At 35.8% G+C, this 18,022-nt stretch overlaps 3 protein-coding genes across 5 annotated transcripts in view; 1 reads left to right on the top strand and 2 right to left on the bottom strand.

Annotated features, from left to right (window-relative positions):
- The first annotated feature begins 596 nt into the window (after positions 1–596).
- On the top strand, positions 597–5,342 carry emp1 (epithelial membrane protein 1). 2 transcript variants are annotated; one of them, XM_073842214.1, is made up of 5 exons: positions 597–750; positions 2,214–2,332; positions 3,387–3,495; positions 3,762–3,902; positions 4,014–5,342. In XM_073842214.1, the coding sequence occupies exons 2-5, from the start codon at positions 2,255–2,257 to the stop codon at positions 4,172–4,174; spliced, it is 489 nt and encodes a 162-aa protein (XP_073698315.1). In that variant the 5' UTR covers positions 597–750; positions 2,214–2,254; the 3' UTR covers positions 4,175–5,342. The 2 variants fall into 2 exon arrangements, with proteins under 2 accessions (XP_073698315.1, XP_073698316.1); XM_073842215.1 differs by lacking the exon at positions 597–750 and adding an exon at positions 789–1,167.
- f8a (coagulation factor VIII associated) lies at positions 5,343–11,273 on the bottom strand. Of its 2 annotated transcripts, XM_073842212.1 has the most exons (12): positions 11,193–11,273; positions 10,766–10,812; positions 10,610–10,682; positions 10,360–10,519; positions 8,527–8,595; positions 8,282–8,402; positions 8,075–8,167; positions 7,784–7,848; positions 7,580–7,661; positions 7,445–7,491; positions 5,770–5,825; positions 5,343–5,668 (listed from the first exon to the last, which is right to left on the bottom strand). In XM_073842212.1, the coding sequence occupies exons 1-12, from the start codon at positions 11,249–11,251 to the stop codon at positions 5,587–5,589; spliced, it is 954 nt and encodes a 317-aa protein (XP_073698313.1). In that variant the 5' UTR covers positions 11,252–11,273; the 3' UTR covers positions 5,343–5,586. The 2 variants fall into 2 exon arrangements, with proteins under 2 accessions (XP_073698313.1, XP_073698314.1); XM_073842213.1 differs by lacking the exon at positions 8,527–8,595.
- Positions 11,274–11,470: 197 nt separating this feature from the next.
- Positions 11,471–18,022, bottom strand: part of nfam1 (NFAT activating protein with ITAM motif 1) — an 11,144-nt gene continuing 4,592 nt past the window's right edge. The window contains exons 4-6 of the mRNA XM_073841505.1: positions 13,238–13,342; positions 12,987–13,079; positions 11,471–11,677 (exon numbers count right to left, since the gene is read on the bottom strand). Of these exons, the coding sequence (XP_073697606.1) occupies positions 11,624–11,677; positions 12,987–13,079; positions 13,238–13,342 (252 nt within the window). The 3' untranslated portion in view covers positions 11,471–11,623. The remainder of the gene's footprint in view (positions 11,678–12,986; positions 13,080–13,237; positions 13,343–18,022) is intronic.

Here is an 18,022-nt window from a genome sequence, read left to right as displayed (position 1 = left end):
ATGTATTATAATTCATAAAGGACTATGTTCTGTTGAGTCTTTAAAAAGAATTTTAAACATTTTCTAAATGTTTAAATACAAGCTTTCTTGAAAAGTGCACCATGTGTTTGCGTAAGTCGGTTAAATCAGGTTTTTCAGCAGTTTAAATGGTAAAACAATTAATCGAAACGATTAAACATAAAATAGCAAGATACTGTTTTAAGTCAGATATAGTTATATATAAGATATAGTTGAAAATTTGCAAGAATTTATTACATATAAAACAAGATAATACATTGAAAATGTGAAAAACACAATCACTGCGCACAGAAAAAAATGTTATACCCAGTCTTAAAAAAAAAAAAATAGATGAAAAACTTGTAGACTAGTCTAGGCAATTTATACACTGTTTAGGCACTGATCTCACCTAGTCCTACTGTTCCATTAAATCCACAGTAGGTGTCGCTCCAAACCTGCTTTAGATGACTCATCAACCTCTGCAAATTACTGTACCAGCGCATCATTTTCTGCCTCTGCGCTACTTGATGGTGATTGGAGAGATGGGGTTTGACTGGCTCTGAGATCGCCCTATTGTTGGATAGCCATGTGCTGCATTTGGCCCTTGCAACCAATTTTTATGCCTGCAGACAGTTAAGAGTGCGACACTGGGCGAGTGTGAAGTCTGCGGTCACCGTGTGTCATCTCTACAAGAGCTGAGTTAGGATGCTGCGGCATGCGGATAGAGCGCTGTATAGCACATCACAGCTTTAGGTAACGGGATGACGACGTCGCAAACTCTTGCACACAATTATTGAGCACTCGGCAAAAGTCATTTACAGTGCGTTTAAGGAGGCATCCAAACATTGGGCAGCCCGGCATTTAAAAATAAAATGTTTTTTGATTGCTGTTTTGACATTGAGAGAAATCAACGTTTGTGTGTCTCTTACTACACCTCGTGCATGAATTTCCAATCAGCGACAATACAGTTCTAGGATTTCGCTGGATGTGGGATACGTAAGGACTTAAAAGTAAGTCCTTGGGATGGGTGGGGTCCTCTATGCAGCAAAGAGTGCGGGAGGGGGGCGAGACGACGGACGAGGTGCGGGGAAGTGCGAATATCCTCGGATGCTGGGGCATCAGATAGGCTACGAAAATCAAGAAATAAATTGAGAGCTTAAAATACCCAAGGTAACCTTTTATTATCTGTGCCATCGCTGTAGAATTCTCATGCCAGTGAGGTTGTAAAGTTATTATTTATTAATACAATTAAGTGTCCTAGAATTAGAATCGACATAAACGAAAGGGAATATATTTTAAACTGCAATGGAACGTTTAGAATCGAATGAAAACTGTTTGAATAAAAATGCACCCGAACGCATGACGTGACAAGAATTCCTTTTGTGTCGGACATCTGTAATTCGCGGGAGCTTTAGCTTTACCTTCCATGTACTCGTCTAATGTAGATTCACTAGAATTTACCAATAAATAACATTATTTATCCATTGTTGATCGCATCAGGAGTTATTTTGAACGGGTTTAAAATTAATATAAAATATGAATGCATTGCAGAAGGTCTGCTCTGAACTGTTAATGTATTATATAAACATAAAGAGATTTAATACAGTATTGTCTCTTAAAACGTTAGTTTTAGTTGTTTGTATGAACAGCATGTATCAGCATTTTAAATGACATGGCAGTTCACCTACTGTGTCTGCTGTGCCTTAAAGAAAGAGCATCAGAGTACTCTTCTCATCCTCCCACATGACATTGTAGTTTAGCAGTCGTGGGAGATTTGTGCATGTAATCTTGGCAGAAACAAAGCTAGTATCCCAAAGGAAAGTGACCCTATAGAAGCGATAAAACAATTGCTGTAGCATAGCATTTCTGCAGCTTTAATGTTATGTCATAGGCCATATGACTTCTTTGTTATCATATTGGGGAAATCTACTGCACCTGACTTAAATGCAAACACACATGGCTTAATCATTACTAGCACACAATTAAGCACCGTGTGAATGAAAAGCATAGATTCATTTTGAATAATGTAAAAAGGTCCCTTCCTCTTTCTTCCTTAATGCTTTGCCTGTTCCATCTTTTTAAAGAGATTTTTATTTCTCAAACATGGCTGTTCTTAGTTCTTAGTAAGTCATCATTGGGTGGCTGCTGAGGGGACTTTTTGATGTGGAGTATTTATTAAATAGAAGATGTTATGTTTTATACTCTTTCCTCCACAGCAGGATATTGTTCCACCCTGTTCCCCCCTCATCCTCTGAATATGTTCAAGGCCCTGGCAGGAATCTGTTTGCTTCATCTGACTACGATTTTCTTCCTTTTTTGGGCAACTATAGATGATGTAAGTTGACATTGTTCCTCATATATGTATATACAGTTGAAGTCAAAAGTTTATATACACCTTGCAGAATATGCAAAATGTTAATTATTTTACCAAAATGATTAACTACTGACTGATTAAATACTGACCTGAATAAGATATTTCACATAAAAGACGTTTACATATAGTCCACAAGAGAAAGTAATAGTTGAACTGATAAAATAGACCCTGTTTAAATGTTTACATACACTTGATTCTTAATACTGTGTTGGTACCTTGTATGTCCTGAACAGTTAAACTGCCTGCTGTTCTTCAGAAAAAAATCCTTTAGCATTTTTGTGTATTTGAACCCTTTCCAACAATGACTGTGATTTGAGATCCATCTTCACACTGAAGACAACTGAGGGACTCATATGCAACTATTACAGAAGGTTCAAATTCTCACTGATGCGCCAGAAGGAAAAATTATGCATTTAAGAGCCAGGGTGTAAACTTTTGAACAGAATGAAGATGTGTACATTTTTCTTATTTTGCCTCAATATCTTTTTTTCATTTAGCTGTGCCCTTCAGAAGCTACAGAAAATGTTTTACACAATTTACACAAAAAAACAAAAAGTTAAATTGACCCCTTCTGGAGCATCAGTGAGTGTTTAAAACTTCTGTAATAGTTGCATATGAGTCCCTCAGTTGTCCTCAGTGTGAAAAGATGGATCTCAAAATCATACAGTCATTGCTGGAAAGGGTTCAAATACACAAAAGAGTAGGAATTTGTGGGACCTGAAGGATTCTTCTGAAGAACAGTGGGCAGATTAACTGTTCAGGACAAACAATGGACTCTCTTATGGACAAACACGCATTTTGTATGATTCCTCTTATTTTGGTAAAATAATTAACATTTTTGCAGTTTCTGCAATGTGGATGTAAACTTTTGATTTCAACTGTATGTAATAAAAACCATGTCTTTATCATACATGCAGATACGTGACCTTTTAACAAATGTGAAAAGTATGTGTGTTGTGATCTTAAGGTGTTTGTACTGTCATTGTTGTTTTGTTTGTTTGTTTAATTTTCCCAGGCATGGTGGTTCACAGAGAACCTTTATACAGACTTGTGGGGAAGATGGGTGATGGAAAACAATGATAATGTCTGGGTCTACACGGACATACCGACCTCATACCGAAAAGGTAAGACAAATAATTTGAACAGTATGTATTTTGTATGTATATGCTTGTACATTGTTTAAAATAGACATTCCAAAAGTGGGTTTCCACAGTGATGCCATAAAAAAAAACCTTAGTCTAAAGAACCTTTTTTTTTTATAAAAAACCCTTTGTGTAATGAAAACGTTCCATGGATGTTAAAAGGTTCTTAATGTCATTAAAGAACCTTTATTTGTAAGATTGTACAGACTGGAAACATTCATGTGATACCACTTTAATTCATCCTCTAGACTACCTGCAGGCAGTCCAGGCATTTGCAGTGCTGTCCTGCCTGTTTGCTGTGTTCTCTCTGTGCGTGTTCATATTCCAACTCTTCACTCTGGGCAAAGGAAAGAGGTTCACCATCTCTGGAGTCGTGCAGCTCATCTCCTGTAAGTTCCTGTTTCTGTAAATCTGAAGTCAAATTAGGGCATTATTAAAACATACATCTGTGGATAGTTGTCTTGAAGGTCCTACATTATACATTTCTCTTGAACCTCTAGGTTTCTGCATCATGGTCGCTCTGTCAATCTACACCGATCACTTTCACTGGAACGAGAAGAATGGCTGGTATGGCTGGTCTTACATCATGGCCTGGTTTGGATGGCTGCTGACCCTCTTCACTGGAGTTATGTACATCATCCTGCGCAAACGAGCGGATTAAACATTATTCCTCGCTCTCAGTGCTAATGTACAGCCTTAATTATTTTACTTCAAAGTCTAAGTGCAAAACTTGAAAAATAACGAGTTGTCTCAAACATTACAGGCGCTGGTTGGAATTGTAGAAACTTGTGCAACAAATCACAGCATTAGCAGTACATTGAAACGTTTAAGCAAAGTTTAAAATCTGTCAGTGAGAAAATGTTGATTGAGCATTTGAGAAAAAATGACCAGAGAAGTTTGCATTTTTGTTTGGAGTAATACTATAGATTGATTTGATGGGTCATCTAGTTTCTCAAAGCACTAAGCAAAAGGTTCTAAACACTTTATTGCAGGGGTTATTGTGTAAAGATGACAAAATGCAAGGATGCAGTATATACAAGAATGATATGTAAAAATGTATTTATAACATGTATAAAGAGAAAGATAAGTTGTACATATAAAGTACATACAGAAAAATATAAGTTATCAAAGTGTAGTTTTAAACATCACTTGCACTTTAAGAATTATGTCTTAAATATGGGTTTATTTTATTTCAATGGATTTTTTGTGTTGTAGATGGTTATAGCACAGGATAGTCTGTAGGTCAAGATAAGGGTCAAATCTTTGTTACTGCGATGCATTATGGTGCTGTTCAAATTTGTGATCATCCACTTGATCATGTAGACTTCTGAATACACAATCTTTTTGTAATTTCATTGTACAGACCCTCTGCCACCATATCTACTTAGAATTTCTGTGTGGAGAACAGCTTTCTTGATAATGACATGCTGGACCCTGTTGCTATGCCAGCTATTTTTGATTAGCATGATGATAAATGATTGCTCATGTGGTCAGATGATCACCTTGTAAGATTCTAATTGTAGAGCACAGAATGTTCTGGAATTCTTTTTAGAATGCTTTTGTTTTTTAAATGTCAGTGTCTATTCATAATTTTATGGGAGTAGTTATTCAACATCTACTCAAGGAAAAAGCTCCTTATGGACATCCGAGCTATCCAGAATCTGCTTACTTTGTTTGGTTAAAGTTTTAGCCAGCTCTAGATGCATTTTTATGTTGCATTATGACAGTAAATGGAAAGGACTTTATTTTTTCAATGCAAAGCCTAACAGTGTAAACCAGGGAGGACGTTAATTTTAGTAATCACACAAATAAAAACCTTGCCAAAATAATGTCTTTTGTTCTTTTATTATTTACAACATCAATATTTTACAACTTTAAATATAGGGATAATAGGGAATAAATTGGACATTCATATCACAAAAGCAATGAAACCTGTTATTTGAGAATTTTTTATAGTGTATGTACAGCTCTGCTAGGTTTAGTGACCTTCTACAGTCCTCATGCAAAATGCACCAGGCACTGGCATAGGAATGTTCCAAGGAGATCTGTTTTGTGGGGGTGTATTGCACCGAATCATATGCCCTGACCGGAGGGTGTAATTCGTTCCTGAACCACTAAGTGGAGGAGATGATTCTGTTCTGCCGAAAGGAGAGGCCTGTTGTGAGAGAAGAGAAAAGGTGATGGTTATCTAATTGCAAAGGCTTCAGTCTAATATAGATAAACACATATACGAGTCAAAAAATGCATAAAGCTCACCACAGTTCTGTCTGGAGAGCCTTGAGAGATTCTGTGTCCTTTTCCTGACAGGCCATCTGTAAGCAGGCCAGTCAGACCATTTAGCCATATTAATCCAAAATAAGAGTCCTACTAGTAACCAGTTTGTAGCATTTTAGACAATAGTGCAATTTAAAAATCAAAGACCACTATTGGAAATGCATCTATTTTACTTTTTTATTTATTTGATACAATTTTCACTGCAAAATACAGTTGAGGTCAAAAGTTTACATACACCTTGCAAAATGTTAATTATTTGACCAAAATAAGAGGGATCATACAAAATGCATGTGATTTCTTATTTAGTACTGACCTGAATAAGATAGTTCACATAAAATACATTTACATATAGTCCACAAGAGTTGGATTTATGATCCACAGCTGTGTTTTGTTTAGTGATAGTTGTTCATGAGTCCCTTGTTTGTCCTGAACAGTTAAACTGCCTGCTGTTCTTCAGAAAAAAATCATTCAGGTCCCACAAATTCTTTTGTTTTTCCGCATTATTTGTTTATTTGAATCCTTTCTATCGTTTTTCCTTCTGGAGTATTAGTGAGCATTTGAATCTTCTGTAATAGTTGCATATGAGTCCCTCAGTTGTCCTCAGTGTGAAAGAGATGGATCTCAAAGTCATACAGTCATTGTTGAAAAGGGTTCAAATAAACCAAAGAATTTGTGGGACCTGAAGGATTTTTCTAAAGAACAGCGGGCAGTTTAACTGTTCAGGACCAACAAGGGACTCATGAACAACTGTCACTAACAAAAAAACAGCTGTGGATCATTCAGGTAACAACACAGTTTAAAATCAAGTGTATGTAAATTTTTGAACAGGATTTTTATAAATTCAACTTATTTGATATCGTAGACTAAACATCTTTTATGTGAAATATCTTATTCAGGTCAGTACTAAATAAAAAAATAACATGCATTTTGTATGATCCTTCTTATTTTGGTAAAATAATTTACATTTTGCAGATTCTGCAAGGTGTATGTAAAGTTTTAACTTCAACTGTGTCTGTTACTGACACCAAACTTTTAATCTGTAATATATATTTTCTTAGCAAATTATATTTCTTCTTTGTTTTATGTCATAATGCTTCTCTTGTTTAAAATATTTCAGAATTTGAAAACTTGTTTCCAGTTGATTTCAAGGTTTAAATTGAATTCTGAATGCAGATTTTAAATGTGGACTCCATATACACTGCAAAAAAATCATTTTCTTACTTAGGTTTTTTTTTTGTCTTGTTTCCAGCCAAAATATCAAAAAAAAAAAAAAAAATCTTAAATCAAGAAGGATTTTCTAGATGAGTAAAAATTATTGTCTTGTTTTCAGAAAAACTTGAAACAAGCAAAATAATCTGCCAATGGGGTAAGAAAAATAATCTTGTTTGGTGATTGTTTTGAAATAAGATTTTTTTCTTACCACATTGGCAGATTATTTAGCTTGTTCTAAGCAAAAACTCACATCATTTTATAAAAAAAAAAAAAAAAAAAAATTCTGAAAATAATTTTTACTTGTCTAGAAAATCTTTCTTGATTTAAGATTTTTTAGATATTTTGGCTGGAAACAAGACAAAAAAATCTAAGTAAGAAATATTTTTTTTCCAGTGTAGACTATATTTTAACAACCTAATTTTACAAATAGATTGTAAATACTCACCACAACCGACTGTAGAAGGAGGAACACATTTTCTGGAAGGAAGTTTTCTATAGGACAAACAGTAACAACAGTTTTTAAAGAACAGCAACCGAAGAAAACACCGTGCCTGGTTCTCTTTTAGCTAGAACGTCTTACCCTGACTATGTGAGTCGAATGACTCCCAGGCGTATCGCTCTAGTGTTTGAGCATGCTCGGGTAACAGCTTTTGAGGGGGAGGCTAAAACACAGACACAAACACAAAGTCGTTTTTAGGTATAGTAAACACACTAACGCTATAGGTCTGGTTTCTAAACATATGGTCCAAATTGTGAGCTTATTTGTAAACCTGATTTAATTTACCTCAAGCAGCATAAGAAGTAATACCCTGGAGATTTCACACTTTGCTATGATATCCATAAATGCACCTGGAATTAAAACAAACAGAATTGAAGCGTGCATCTAAAGAATCTTACAATTAGCTGATGTCCACAAAAGACCGCTGACTTTGCAGATCCTTGACAAACATGAAAATCTGTCACAAAACGTATCTGCCTTATTCTTAAAGTGGAAGTAAGCCTATGGGCCTCACACACCTAGATTTCAAAATGAAGATCGATTGCGTTATGTTGTGAAAGTTCATTATATTCGTACCGACAGGGGTGTTTGTCCCGGGTAGCTGTAGTCCTCTTTCTTGACACATGTGCTGCATCTCAGAAAGAACGGCAAGAGCGCCATCATAATCACCTACCAATCAAACATCACATCACTGCTCTGACAACCACAGAACTTCATCTCAAACTCAATACCAAAATAAATCACTGAAGTTTGGCAGGAAAAAGCTACTATCTTTGAACTCACGGGTCAGTATTTTGCAGGAGGCCATTTCCCAGAGTGACAGCAGGGCTTCAATTGGAGTCTGAATCTGCAGTTCTGCAGCTCTCTGGAAATGAACTATCGCCTCTCCGGGTCTGTTCATCTCCTACACACAAATATATAAACAGGACCACAGTATGATTAAGCACCGTGGAACAAGATGTATATGCAATTTTAATTCATTTTTAAACAGAAAGCCGCTCCATGTATTACAATGATTAATGTCTCACCTTCAGAGCATTGCCAAGCTCCAGTGAGAGACTGGCCGCCATAACAGGCTGATTCATCTCAATATAGACCTAAACAATATATAAGTACATATTTGCAGTATAACATCTAAAAAAAAAACACAAAATCTGGATGTGATTGCAAGATTTTAGGCTTTTTACTTAAAACTTTAATCAATTTTAGGAGCATTTCAACATGAAACATGTGAAACAGCAGCTAGAAGCAAGCGAAAAGTAGCTGAAATTGTTTCATTTTGTAGTTAACTATAACTTTAGAAAATATTTGGCCCTGCTTGTAATTATTTAGCCCCTCATAGTCATCCATCTAACTGTGAGTGAGGCAGTAATAGTGAATAAAAGGTGAGTAGTAAGTAATAGTACGCTTGATGGTTCTGTCAGGCCAGGGCTATATTAACTAACTAAAACTGAAACCATAAAAAAACAACTGTTTTACTTAATGGAAGTAATTTCGGTTATATTAATCTTATATAAATGTTTTATCTCATCTCTTCTGTTCACCAAGCCTGCATTTACTTGATCCAAAGTTCAGCAAAAACAGTCATATTCTGAAATATTTTTACTACTTTAAAATAACTGCTATTTGAATATATTTTAAAATATATTTTAAAATAAAACTCTGTTTCAGTCGTTGAATATGGTATTTATTGTCAGTTTCTTATTGCCTTGTCTGTAATTTTATTGTGTGGTGTCTTTAAGTGCTGAGAAAGGGGCCTATAAATAAAATTTATTATTATTATTATTATTATTATTATTATTACTATTAACGAATTTAATGTAATTTATTCCTGTGATTACAAAGCTGAATTTTTAGCATCTTTACTCCAGTCACATGATCCTTCAGAAATCATTCTAATATTCTTATGTACTGCTCACAAACACTATTGTTGAAAACAGCTGAGTAGATTTTTTTCAGGTTTCTTTGATGAATAGAAAGATCAGAAGAACAGCATTTATCTGAAACTGAAGTTTTTTGTAACATTATAAACCTTTATCATCACTTTGGAACAATTTAAAGCATCCTTGCTAAATTATAGAAATCAATACTTTTATTTAGCAAGGATGCTTTTAATTAACTTCTTTCCCAATAAATACATATATAAATAAATAAATAAATATACTATATGTTAATTATAATAGACTCCAAGCTTTTGAATGGTACAGTGCATAATAGTACAAAAGCTTTTTATTTATGCTTTTTATAAATGCTGATATTTGTATCTTTCTATTCATCAAAGAGTCCTGAAAAAAAAAGTGTACTCAACTGATTTAAATATTGATAATATCAATAATAATAAACTGTTTTTGAACAGTAAATCAGCATATTAGAATGATTTCTGAAGGATCATGTGACACTGAAGACTGGAGGAATGATGCTGAAAATGTAGCTTTGATCACAGGAATAAATATCATTCTAAAATATATTCAGGTAGAAAGCAGTTATTTTAAATAGTAAAAATATCTCTGTTTTGCTGTATTTTGGATCAAATAAATGCAGGCTTGGTGAGCAGAAGAGAATTCTTTTAAAAAAAAACAAAATCTTACTGTTCAAAAACTTTTGACTGGTAGTGTACTAAAATAAACGGAAATGAACATTTATAAAAACTATACAGATGTATTTTTAAAAAATGAAAACAGAATATAAATAAAATAACAGTTTTATTTATAATTATACCAACGCTGAGCAGGAGAACCATTTAATTTTATATTAAAAATCCAAAATTATAAGAGTATTTTTATTCTATTTAAAGCTGCGTTGATATATGCTTATCTGCTTTAGCATAAGCAACCTGTAATAAATGTGTTTCCAATAAATACCTTAATAGCAAAACTATAGCAGTTCATGGCTGCCTGCATATTCTCATCGAAGCCGGGAGCCCTCAGCGCTCTGATTTCCTGTTCTGAGGCCAGAAAGAGTCGAGCTGCATCAGTCAATGCCAGGGCTTCTCCTGGAGCATTGAACAGAGTCTGCTCACAGCTATTAAAACAGAAAAAAACATTTCCACATGTTCTTCAGATCAGACATAGCCTAAGGATGAAGAAATGATAGCTGTGTGAGATGTGTTACCGGGCCATTGCGAGATTACAGAAGGCAGCATACTGAGGACAGTCCTGCTGTTTGAGCTCTTTGGCCAGCTGACCTGAGGAAAGATGTCACATAATGATCAACAGAGAGTAACGTTAGCATTTCCACACAGCATCGCTTTTCTGTCACAGTACTCACCAAACTGTTCACTTGCTTCAGCGACATTAGGCTTCCTCAGAAAGCGTCTGTGATTAAGAGCGAAGAGAAAATATGAAAAGGCCACTAACGTTACATGAGATTAATTTGACAGGTTGAACATCCATACTAAACATACTCTCGAACAGTTCGCTATGCGAAGCCGCTGGCATGAAATTAAACATCTACGAGATGTCATCCTCAACTGTTCATACATAAATCTTCTGTAATTTTACAATAACAGATCATATTGATGCAAACTTCATTTAGTAGCTCTTGAAATTTAATTAGCAACATGCTAGTGAGGGATATGTAGTGCTTTCACGACAATCTTTGGGTATGCTTAGTATCGTAGACATTAATTGTCTATTAAGCTAATATTGAAAACATTCTCTTATTAGTAATATAAAGCTATTATTTTAGCTCTTACTTTTTCAGTTTATTTGACACCGCCCGGTAGCGCGTCAGAAAATCTCCCTCGGCTGCCATTGTTGACACTTCATGAGGAGGAGCTAGCAGACCGGAAGTTCAGATACGAGTGTTCCATAGAGAACAGTGGGTTGAACACATCTAAAGATGTCTTTTGATTGGTTTACACAGTATAAGGGCGGGGCTTTAGCGGGCTGCAGAAAATCCACTGCTTTTTATGCAACAAAGCAAGAGGTTTGATGAGTTTGGGGAAAAAACTACACATATTCGATGTTTTGATTTTTATTTCTTTTCTGTTATGTTATACTGGCCCAAAACATATTATATGTTATATACGTTATACAAAAAAACCACAATAAAACAATATTTGGCAGTAAATACATTCCAGCAGGTATTCATTAATCAAATGTATTAACTCAATCATTCATTCATTCACAGGTTTTCATACACAGAATCAAATACTTCATCTTCTTGTGCTATGCAGTGCTGAAAGAGAACACAGCAATAGAAACGGTTGGTATTTTGAAACACAACTTAATTAACAATCAGAAATAAAGCTATCATGGCCTATGCATTTAAGGAATATATTGATAACCAATTAATGCTTCAGAAACAGCATATATCTAAACATTTAAGAAACTTTACTCATGTTAATTTTTATTTATGATGATCATACTGGATCAACTACAGCTGCTGGATTACCTAATTAGTTTCCTTTTTATTTAATGCTTTATTGTTAGGCTACCGTTGCTTTCTAGTTTAAATGTGTGTCTGAGTTTGTAGATATTACATATTTAATATTTGTTTTAACAAAAATGCAATGTATGTGTCATGAAGTGTCTTCACTGCATGATTATTTGTTCAGTAAAAACATGTTTATGAGTTATTATGCACTCTGTGTTTATATATTCAATACTTGAAGCTAAACTATATAGCAGTCAAAAGTTTTTGAACAGTAAGATTTTTAATGTTTTTTAAAGGTCTCTTCTGTTCAAGCCTGCATTTATTTGATCCAAAGTACAGCAAAAACAGTAACATTGTGAAATGTTTTTACTATTTAAAATAAACTGTTTTCTATTTGAATATATTTCAAAATGTAATTAATTTCTGTGATCAAAGCTAGATTTTTAGCATCATTACTCCAAACACATAATCCTTCAGAAATCATTTTGATATTCTGATTTGCTACTCAAAAAAATTATTATTATTATGTTGAAAACAGCTGATTATATTTTTTTCTGGTTTCTTTGATTAATAGAAAGTTCAGAAAAATAAAAAATACTGACTCCAAGCTTTTGAATGGTATAGTGTATAATGTTACAAAAGCTTATTTCTGATAAATGCTTATCTTTCTATTCATCAAAGAATCCTGAAAGAAATGTACTGAACTGTTTTAAATATGGATAATAATAATAAATAAATATTAAAATTGTTACTTGAACAGTAAATCAACATATTAGAATGGTTTCTGAAGGATTTTGGCATTGAAGATTGGAGTAAAATGCTGAAAATTTATATTTGATCACAGGAAGAAATTACATTTTCAAAAATATTAAAATAAAAAGCGGTTATTTTAAATACTAAAAATATTTCACAATATTACTGCTTTTGCTGTATTTTGGATCAGCTTTGTGAGCAGAAGAGACTTCTTTAAAAAAACATTACAAATCTTACTGTCCAAAAACGTTTGACAGGTAACATATTAAAATGTATATATTTAAAACCATATTTTTAATGTAGGTCTTCATTATAGGCTATACATATCATGTAATATTACACTATTTATCAAACAAACCTTTTTATCAGATTTTTTCTTCTTTGTGTTTTCTTCATGCATTGTGTCTGGATGCAGTGTATCATAAATTGAGCTTGATCTGTATTGTAGACTCTGTTGGAAGGGAGTATAAAGATGACACATCAATTTATTTGAGACATCATTTAAAATTAAAACAATTAAAACAGGTTGCCAAGTTACCAGAAATGCCATTTGTGACAAATAAAGAGCAAATGACTGTTATCTAAAAGATAAATAGACTGTTATCTCACTGTGTAGAGTGATGCAGATACAGTATCCTCATCCAATATCACGTCTTCACTTTCCTCTGGTCTCTGCTCCGCAACATTTTTGTCATCACTACAAGAAGGCTGTTTCTAAAAAATTAGGCAAAACAAGGTTTTGAAAAAAGAACAGTATTACATGTGTTTTTCTGGACAGTACACTTGTGCCCTTTTTCGGTCATAACAGCTCCATCTTGCAATCACAGCAATTCTGGACAGTCCATCTGGAGCCAAGTGGCATTGCATAATCTTGCAATATAACACAAAGATTAAAGCTGCAAGCAATGATGAAAGAGCCCTCGCACCCAACCGGTGGCTTTAGGAAAACAGTGAGCGGTGGGCAGTATGCTTTTAATATAGTAAATATAGGAGAAATATGTCAAAGTCATTTATATGTGCCAAACTTCGTGCTGCCAGCTGGTGGCGCTATGCCTATAACTGATTATTGGCATGAAGATGTGCTCAGGCAAGCACTTTTATTAAACATATTAAGTTTGGTGCAGATTGAACTTGGTATGTTTGAGTTAGTTTAAGACATAACATATCCTGCTGCCAACATGTGGCGCTATGATTATATCTGAATATTGGCCCTTAGGTGTCTTCAGGCCAGGACTCTTACCAAACCTGTGAAGTTTGTTGCAGATGGGACATTGCATGTTTACGTGTAAAACAAGGCGTTTACTGTTGCCAACAGGTGGTGCTATGATTATGAGAGAATATTGGCCTTCAGATGTGTTCAGGCCAGGACACGTGTGAACGAACGTGTGAAGTTTGTTATAAGAACTTCTATTTCCATGGCGAAACATCAAACTTTGTCAGGCCGCCACAGACATGCCCTTTAACGAAAACTCAAGATCTTCGCAATTTATCATCACAAAGGCCTTTAGATTAGACTAACCAAATATAATGTTGATATCATTTAATCTCTAGGAGGAGTTTGTTACAGCGTAAAACATGTCACTTCCTGTTGCCAGCAGGTGGCACTATGACTATAACTGAATATGGGCATGTAGATGTCTTCAGGTCAGGAGTGTTTTCACACATGTGAAGTTTGGGGCAGATTGGACATTGTATGTCTGAGTTATAACAACTTTCTGTTTTATGGCGAAACAGCGAAATCTGTCAGGCCGCCATGGACACACATCCTCCAACGAAAACTCTAGGTCTTCGCAATTTAACATCACAAAGTGCTTTAGATTAAACGGACCAAATTTGATGTTGATCAGAATAAATCTCTAAGAGGAGTTCCTTCAAGTACGATGCCTGAAAATGGCAAAAATGACACAAAAATTCCTGTTGGGTTTTGGATATTGCTCCAAGAGATTTTTGTAGGTATTGGTGTGTTACATATGTGTACCAATTTTTGGGCATGCACGTGAAGCGTAGCTCATAGCACACCACTGGTGATCGGGCCTTAATAACCGTTTCTAAACTAAACTTTTCAATGCAGTTATGATTCCACACCTACAGATCAGCCACAGCAACATTAAAACCACCAGCCTAATATGATGTATGTCCACCTTGCGCTGCCAAAGCAGCTCTTATGCTTTGAGGCATGGACTCCACAAGACCTCTGAACGTGTCCTGTAGTATCTGGCACAATGACACCTTTCTGTCATGGCCAGCATTAAAGGAACACTCCACTTTTTTTGGAAATAGGCTCATTCTCCAACTCCCCCCGAGTTAATAAGTTGATTTTTACTGTTTTGAAATTCATTCAGCCGTTCTCCTGTTCTGGCGATATCACTTTTAGCATAGCTTAGCATAAATCATTGAATCCTATTAGACCAGTAGCATCACGTTCAAAAATGACCAACGAGTTTCGATATTTGTCCTATTTAAAACTTGACTCTTCTGTAGTTATATCGCGTACTAAGACCAGCGGAAATGTAAAGATGCGGTTTTCTAGGCCGATAAGATTAGGAACTACACTCCCATTCCGGCGTAATAGTCAAGGAAGTTTGCTGCCGTAACATGACCGAAGCAGGCGCAGTAATACCACACAGCACATGTGCAAATGTTTACTTCCGTCAGCATATCCAACGTGCATGCACAGCACAGACAGCGTTCCTCGCCATGGAGACATTTGTGAGAGACGATTTAGAAGATATTTACTTTGGTGCAGATCCTAAACCGTATCAATTTGAACCAGAATTCACTGAAGCTAAGGTTTTGGTACGCGAAAGACAAGAAAGTGTGTCTGAACTGCCTGGGACAGAAGGGATGAGGAGAGCAGATTCGCGCTGGTGGGGCTTGCCAACCCATGCCAACTAAAAGTGAGTGCCTGTGTTGTCGCGAGTGGGACTAGGTATTGCCATCGATGGCAAGGGTGGATCTACCTGATGAGGAAGTGTCAGGTCGCAACATCTGAGGACTTGGATGCAATGCTGCATCCTGCAATAGTCGATTTTTTTTCCGGTTTGACAAAATAAACTAGAAAAAACGTCACACGCCGAGTGGACCTAATGGCCAGCTGTCGCAAGAGTAAGTTATTCCTGCTACATTATATAATATAAAGATTTTAAATGCATACTGTCAGTTTGCATTTTCAGGCTTACATTCATGATGTACACTTTTACTCAAAACTGACTTTAAAACACCACTGACTGTTCGCAATAACTTTCTTTTGCAATCACACATGGAATTTGGTCATAGCAAATACTAAGCCAACTGTTCGCCCAAACCTAGTCGTCAGGGGTTGCATTTTACAGGTAACGTTAGCAATTAATCATGTTTCACTTACAGCCATGGGCGATGCTCCTTGTTGTTCTGTCTGTAACGTTAGTTTGAAGATTGTTGGGATCGCCGTGTCCTTTAGACGCCGTGCTGTAGTATCGGTAAAACTATCCAAATAGTCATCTGGTTCAAAATTCTCGGAGCAAACACGCCATTTCTTGATCGTTTCTAACGGTGTTTTGAGATCTATGTTCAGAGCAGCCAGCCATTGATTCATTAGTCGAAATTGCTTTTTTTTTTCGTGGGAATTCTATGAAAGATGGTAGTAGATTACGTCTTCGATTTACTATCACAGCCCCTTACAATGCACATAACCATAGCTAATCACACACAGGTAATCCAGCCACTAACAATTTACCAGCTGCAACTCTGACAGCTGCAACAACCGGAATTACACAAACTTAGCACCGGTCACATTGGAAGTTACCTAGCTGGGATCTAATTTCAGGCGCTGTGTGATATAAATGCGCCTGCTTCGGCCATGTTACGGCAGCAAACTTCCTTGACTATTACGCCGGAATGGGAGTGTAGTTCCTAATCTTATCAGCCTAGAAAACCGCTGCTTTACATTTCTGCTGGTCTTAGTACACAATATAACTACAGAAGAGTCAAGTTTTAAATAGGACAAATATCGAAACTCGTTGGTCATTTTTGAACCGCGATGCTACTGGTCTAATAGGATTCAATGATTTATGCTAAGCTATGCTAAAAGTGATATCGCCAGAACAAGAGAACGGCTGAATGGATTTCAAAACGGTAAAAATCAACTTATTATCTCGCGGGGAGCTGGAGAATGAGCCTATTTCCAAAAAAAGTGGAGTGTTCCTTTAAGCTTTTCAGCAGTTTAAGCTACAGTAGCTCTTCTGTGTGATCAGAGCAGATGGGCTAGCTTTGCTCCCCACATAAATCAATGAGCTTTGGGTGCTCAGTTCATCGGTTGTCCTTCCTTACACCAGTTTTAGAGAATAGTGCAAAAACTGTCTGAGGAACAAAAGGTGTTTGTGGTTGGCCAAACTGAACCAGGATTTCTATGGCAAGAACCTTGTTCTTATTATTTCCAGTCAGGTATAGGTGAAATATTAGGCCAATATCTTAATTAATACTGCTTGCACATATATTTACCACCTATTAACTTTAGTTTTAATTATCTTAAACAAAACTGAAAATCATTAAGAAGACCTTTGTCTCAAGATATATTCAAGAATTTTAGCGATTCTCTTTTGCTATCTACAACGTTTTTAAAAACATCAAATATCTACGGTGCCCGCCAGGGACACCTTCGGTTCACTTATGTTTGTCGTGGCCACGACATATAAACTCGTGGGAACATGATATTATGTTGTGGCCACGACATAATATCACGTTCCCACGAGTTAATATGACGTTCCCACGACTTAATATCTCGTGGCCACAACATAATATCATGTTCCCACGAGTTTATATGTCGTGGCCACGACAAACATAAGTGAACCGAAGGTGTCCCCTGGCGGGCACCGTAAATATCAGATCAAGTAAGCACATAATCGACCTGCTGCCGCAAAAGCGTCCAGGATCAGACAAAATCGCCCTTGTAAAGCGGATGTTTTGGAAAGTGCTACGGCACTTTTTTCTGCCATCTAGTGGTTTAGAGGAAAATAATATCAAAGGTGCCTTTCACCAAGGGACGTCTTTAGCCCCCGTCGTACCACTGCTTGACCAACAGTGTTAGGGGTAGCGCATTAAAAGTAACAGTAAAGTAAACTAGTAAATTAACAGATTACTTATCTGAGCTACTTTTTCAAATAAGTAATGCAAGTTACTTTGTTTTGCCATTTATTCACTCACACCTTCTCCTAGCCCTGTGTTGTTAAGAGAAATTGGAAGTGAGTTGCAAAAGCAGAAATACTTCTTTCAGGCTTATTAATTTCACTTTTGGTATGAAAAGTCCTTTACACTTGCCAAAAATATAAGCTTTGGGTTTTTTATTATTAAAAAACAAATAAGTAAGCCTAGTCACAAAAAGTAACATAAGGTATTACTTTCAATTAAAAAGCAATG

Source organism: Garra rufa, chromosome 6, assembly GCF_049309525.1.
Source record: "Garra rufa chromosome 6, GarRuf1.0, whole genome shotgun sequence".
Classification (NCBI taxonomy): Eukaryota; Metazoa; Chordata; class Actinopteri; order Cypriniformes; family Cyprinidae; genus Garra; species Garra rufa.
Note: the sequence above shows the minus strand (reverse complement) of the source record. Positions and strands in the feature narration are given on the sequence as shown.

Excerpts from the sequence above, each read along its gene's own strand:
- emp1 (XM_073842214.1), top strand. The coding sequence starts at position 2,255 with ATGTTCAAGGCCCTGGCAGGAATCTGTTTGCTTCATCTGACTACGATT. Across the intron at positions 3,496-3,761 it reads ACCGACCTCATACCGAAAAG|ACTACCTGCAGGCAGTCCAG; the intron begins GTAAGACAAATA and ends TTCATCCTCTAG. Across the intron at positions 3,903-4,013 it reads AGTCGTGCAGCTCATCTCCT|GTTTCTGCATCATGGTCGCT; the intron begins GTAAGTTCCTGT and ends TTGAACCTCTAG.
- f8a (XM_073842212.1), bottom strand. The coding sequence starts at position 11,251 with ATGGCAGCCGAGGGAGATTTTCTGACGCGCTACCGGGCGGTGTCAAAT. Across the intron at positions 10,813-11,192 it reads GTGTCAAATAAACTGAAAAA|ACGCTTTCTGAGGAAGCCTA; the intron begins GTAAGAGCTAAA and ends TCTTAATCACAG. Across the intron at positions 10,683-10,765 it reads TGAAGCAAGTGAACAGTTTG|GTCAGCTGGCCAAAGAGCTC; the intron begins GTGAGTACTGTG and ends ATCTTTCCTCAG.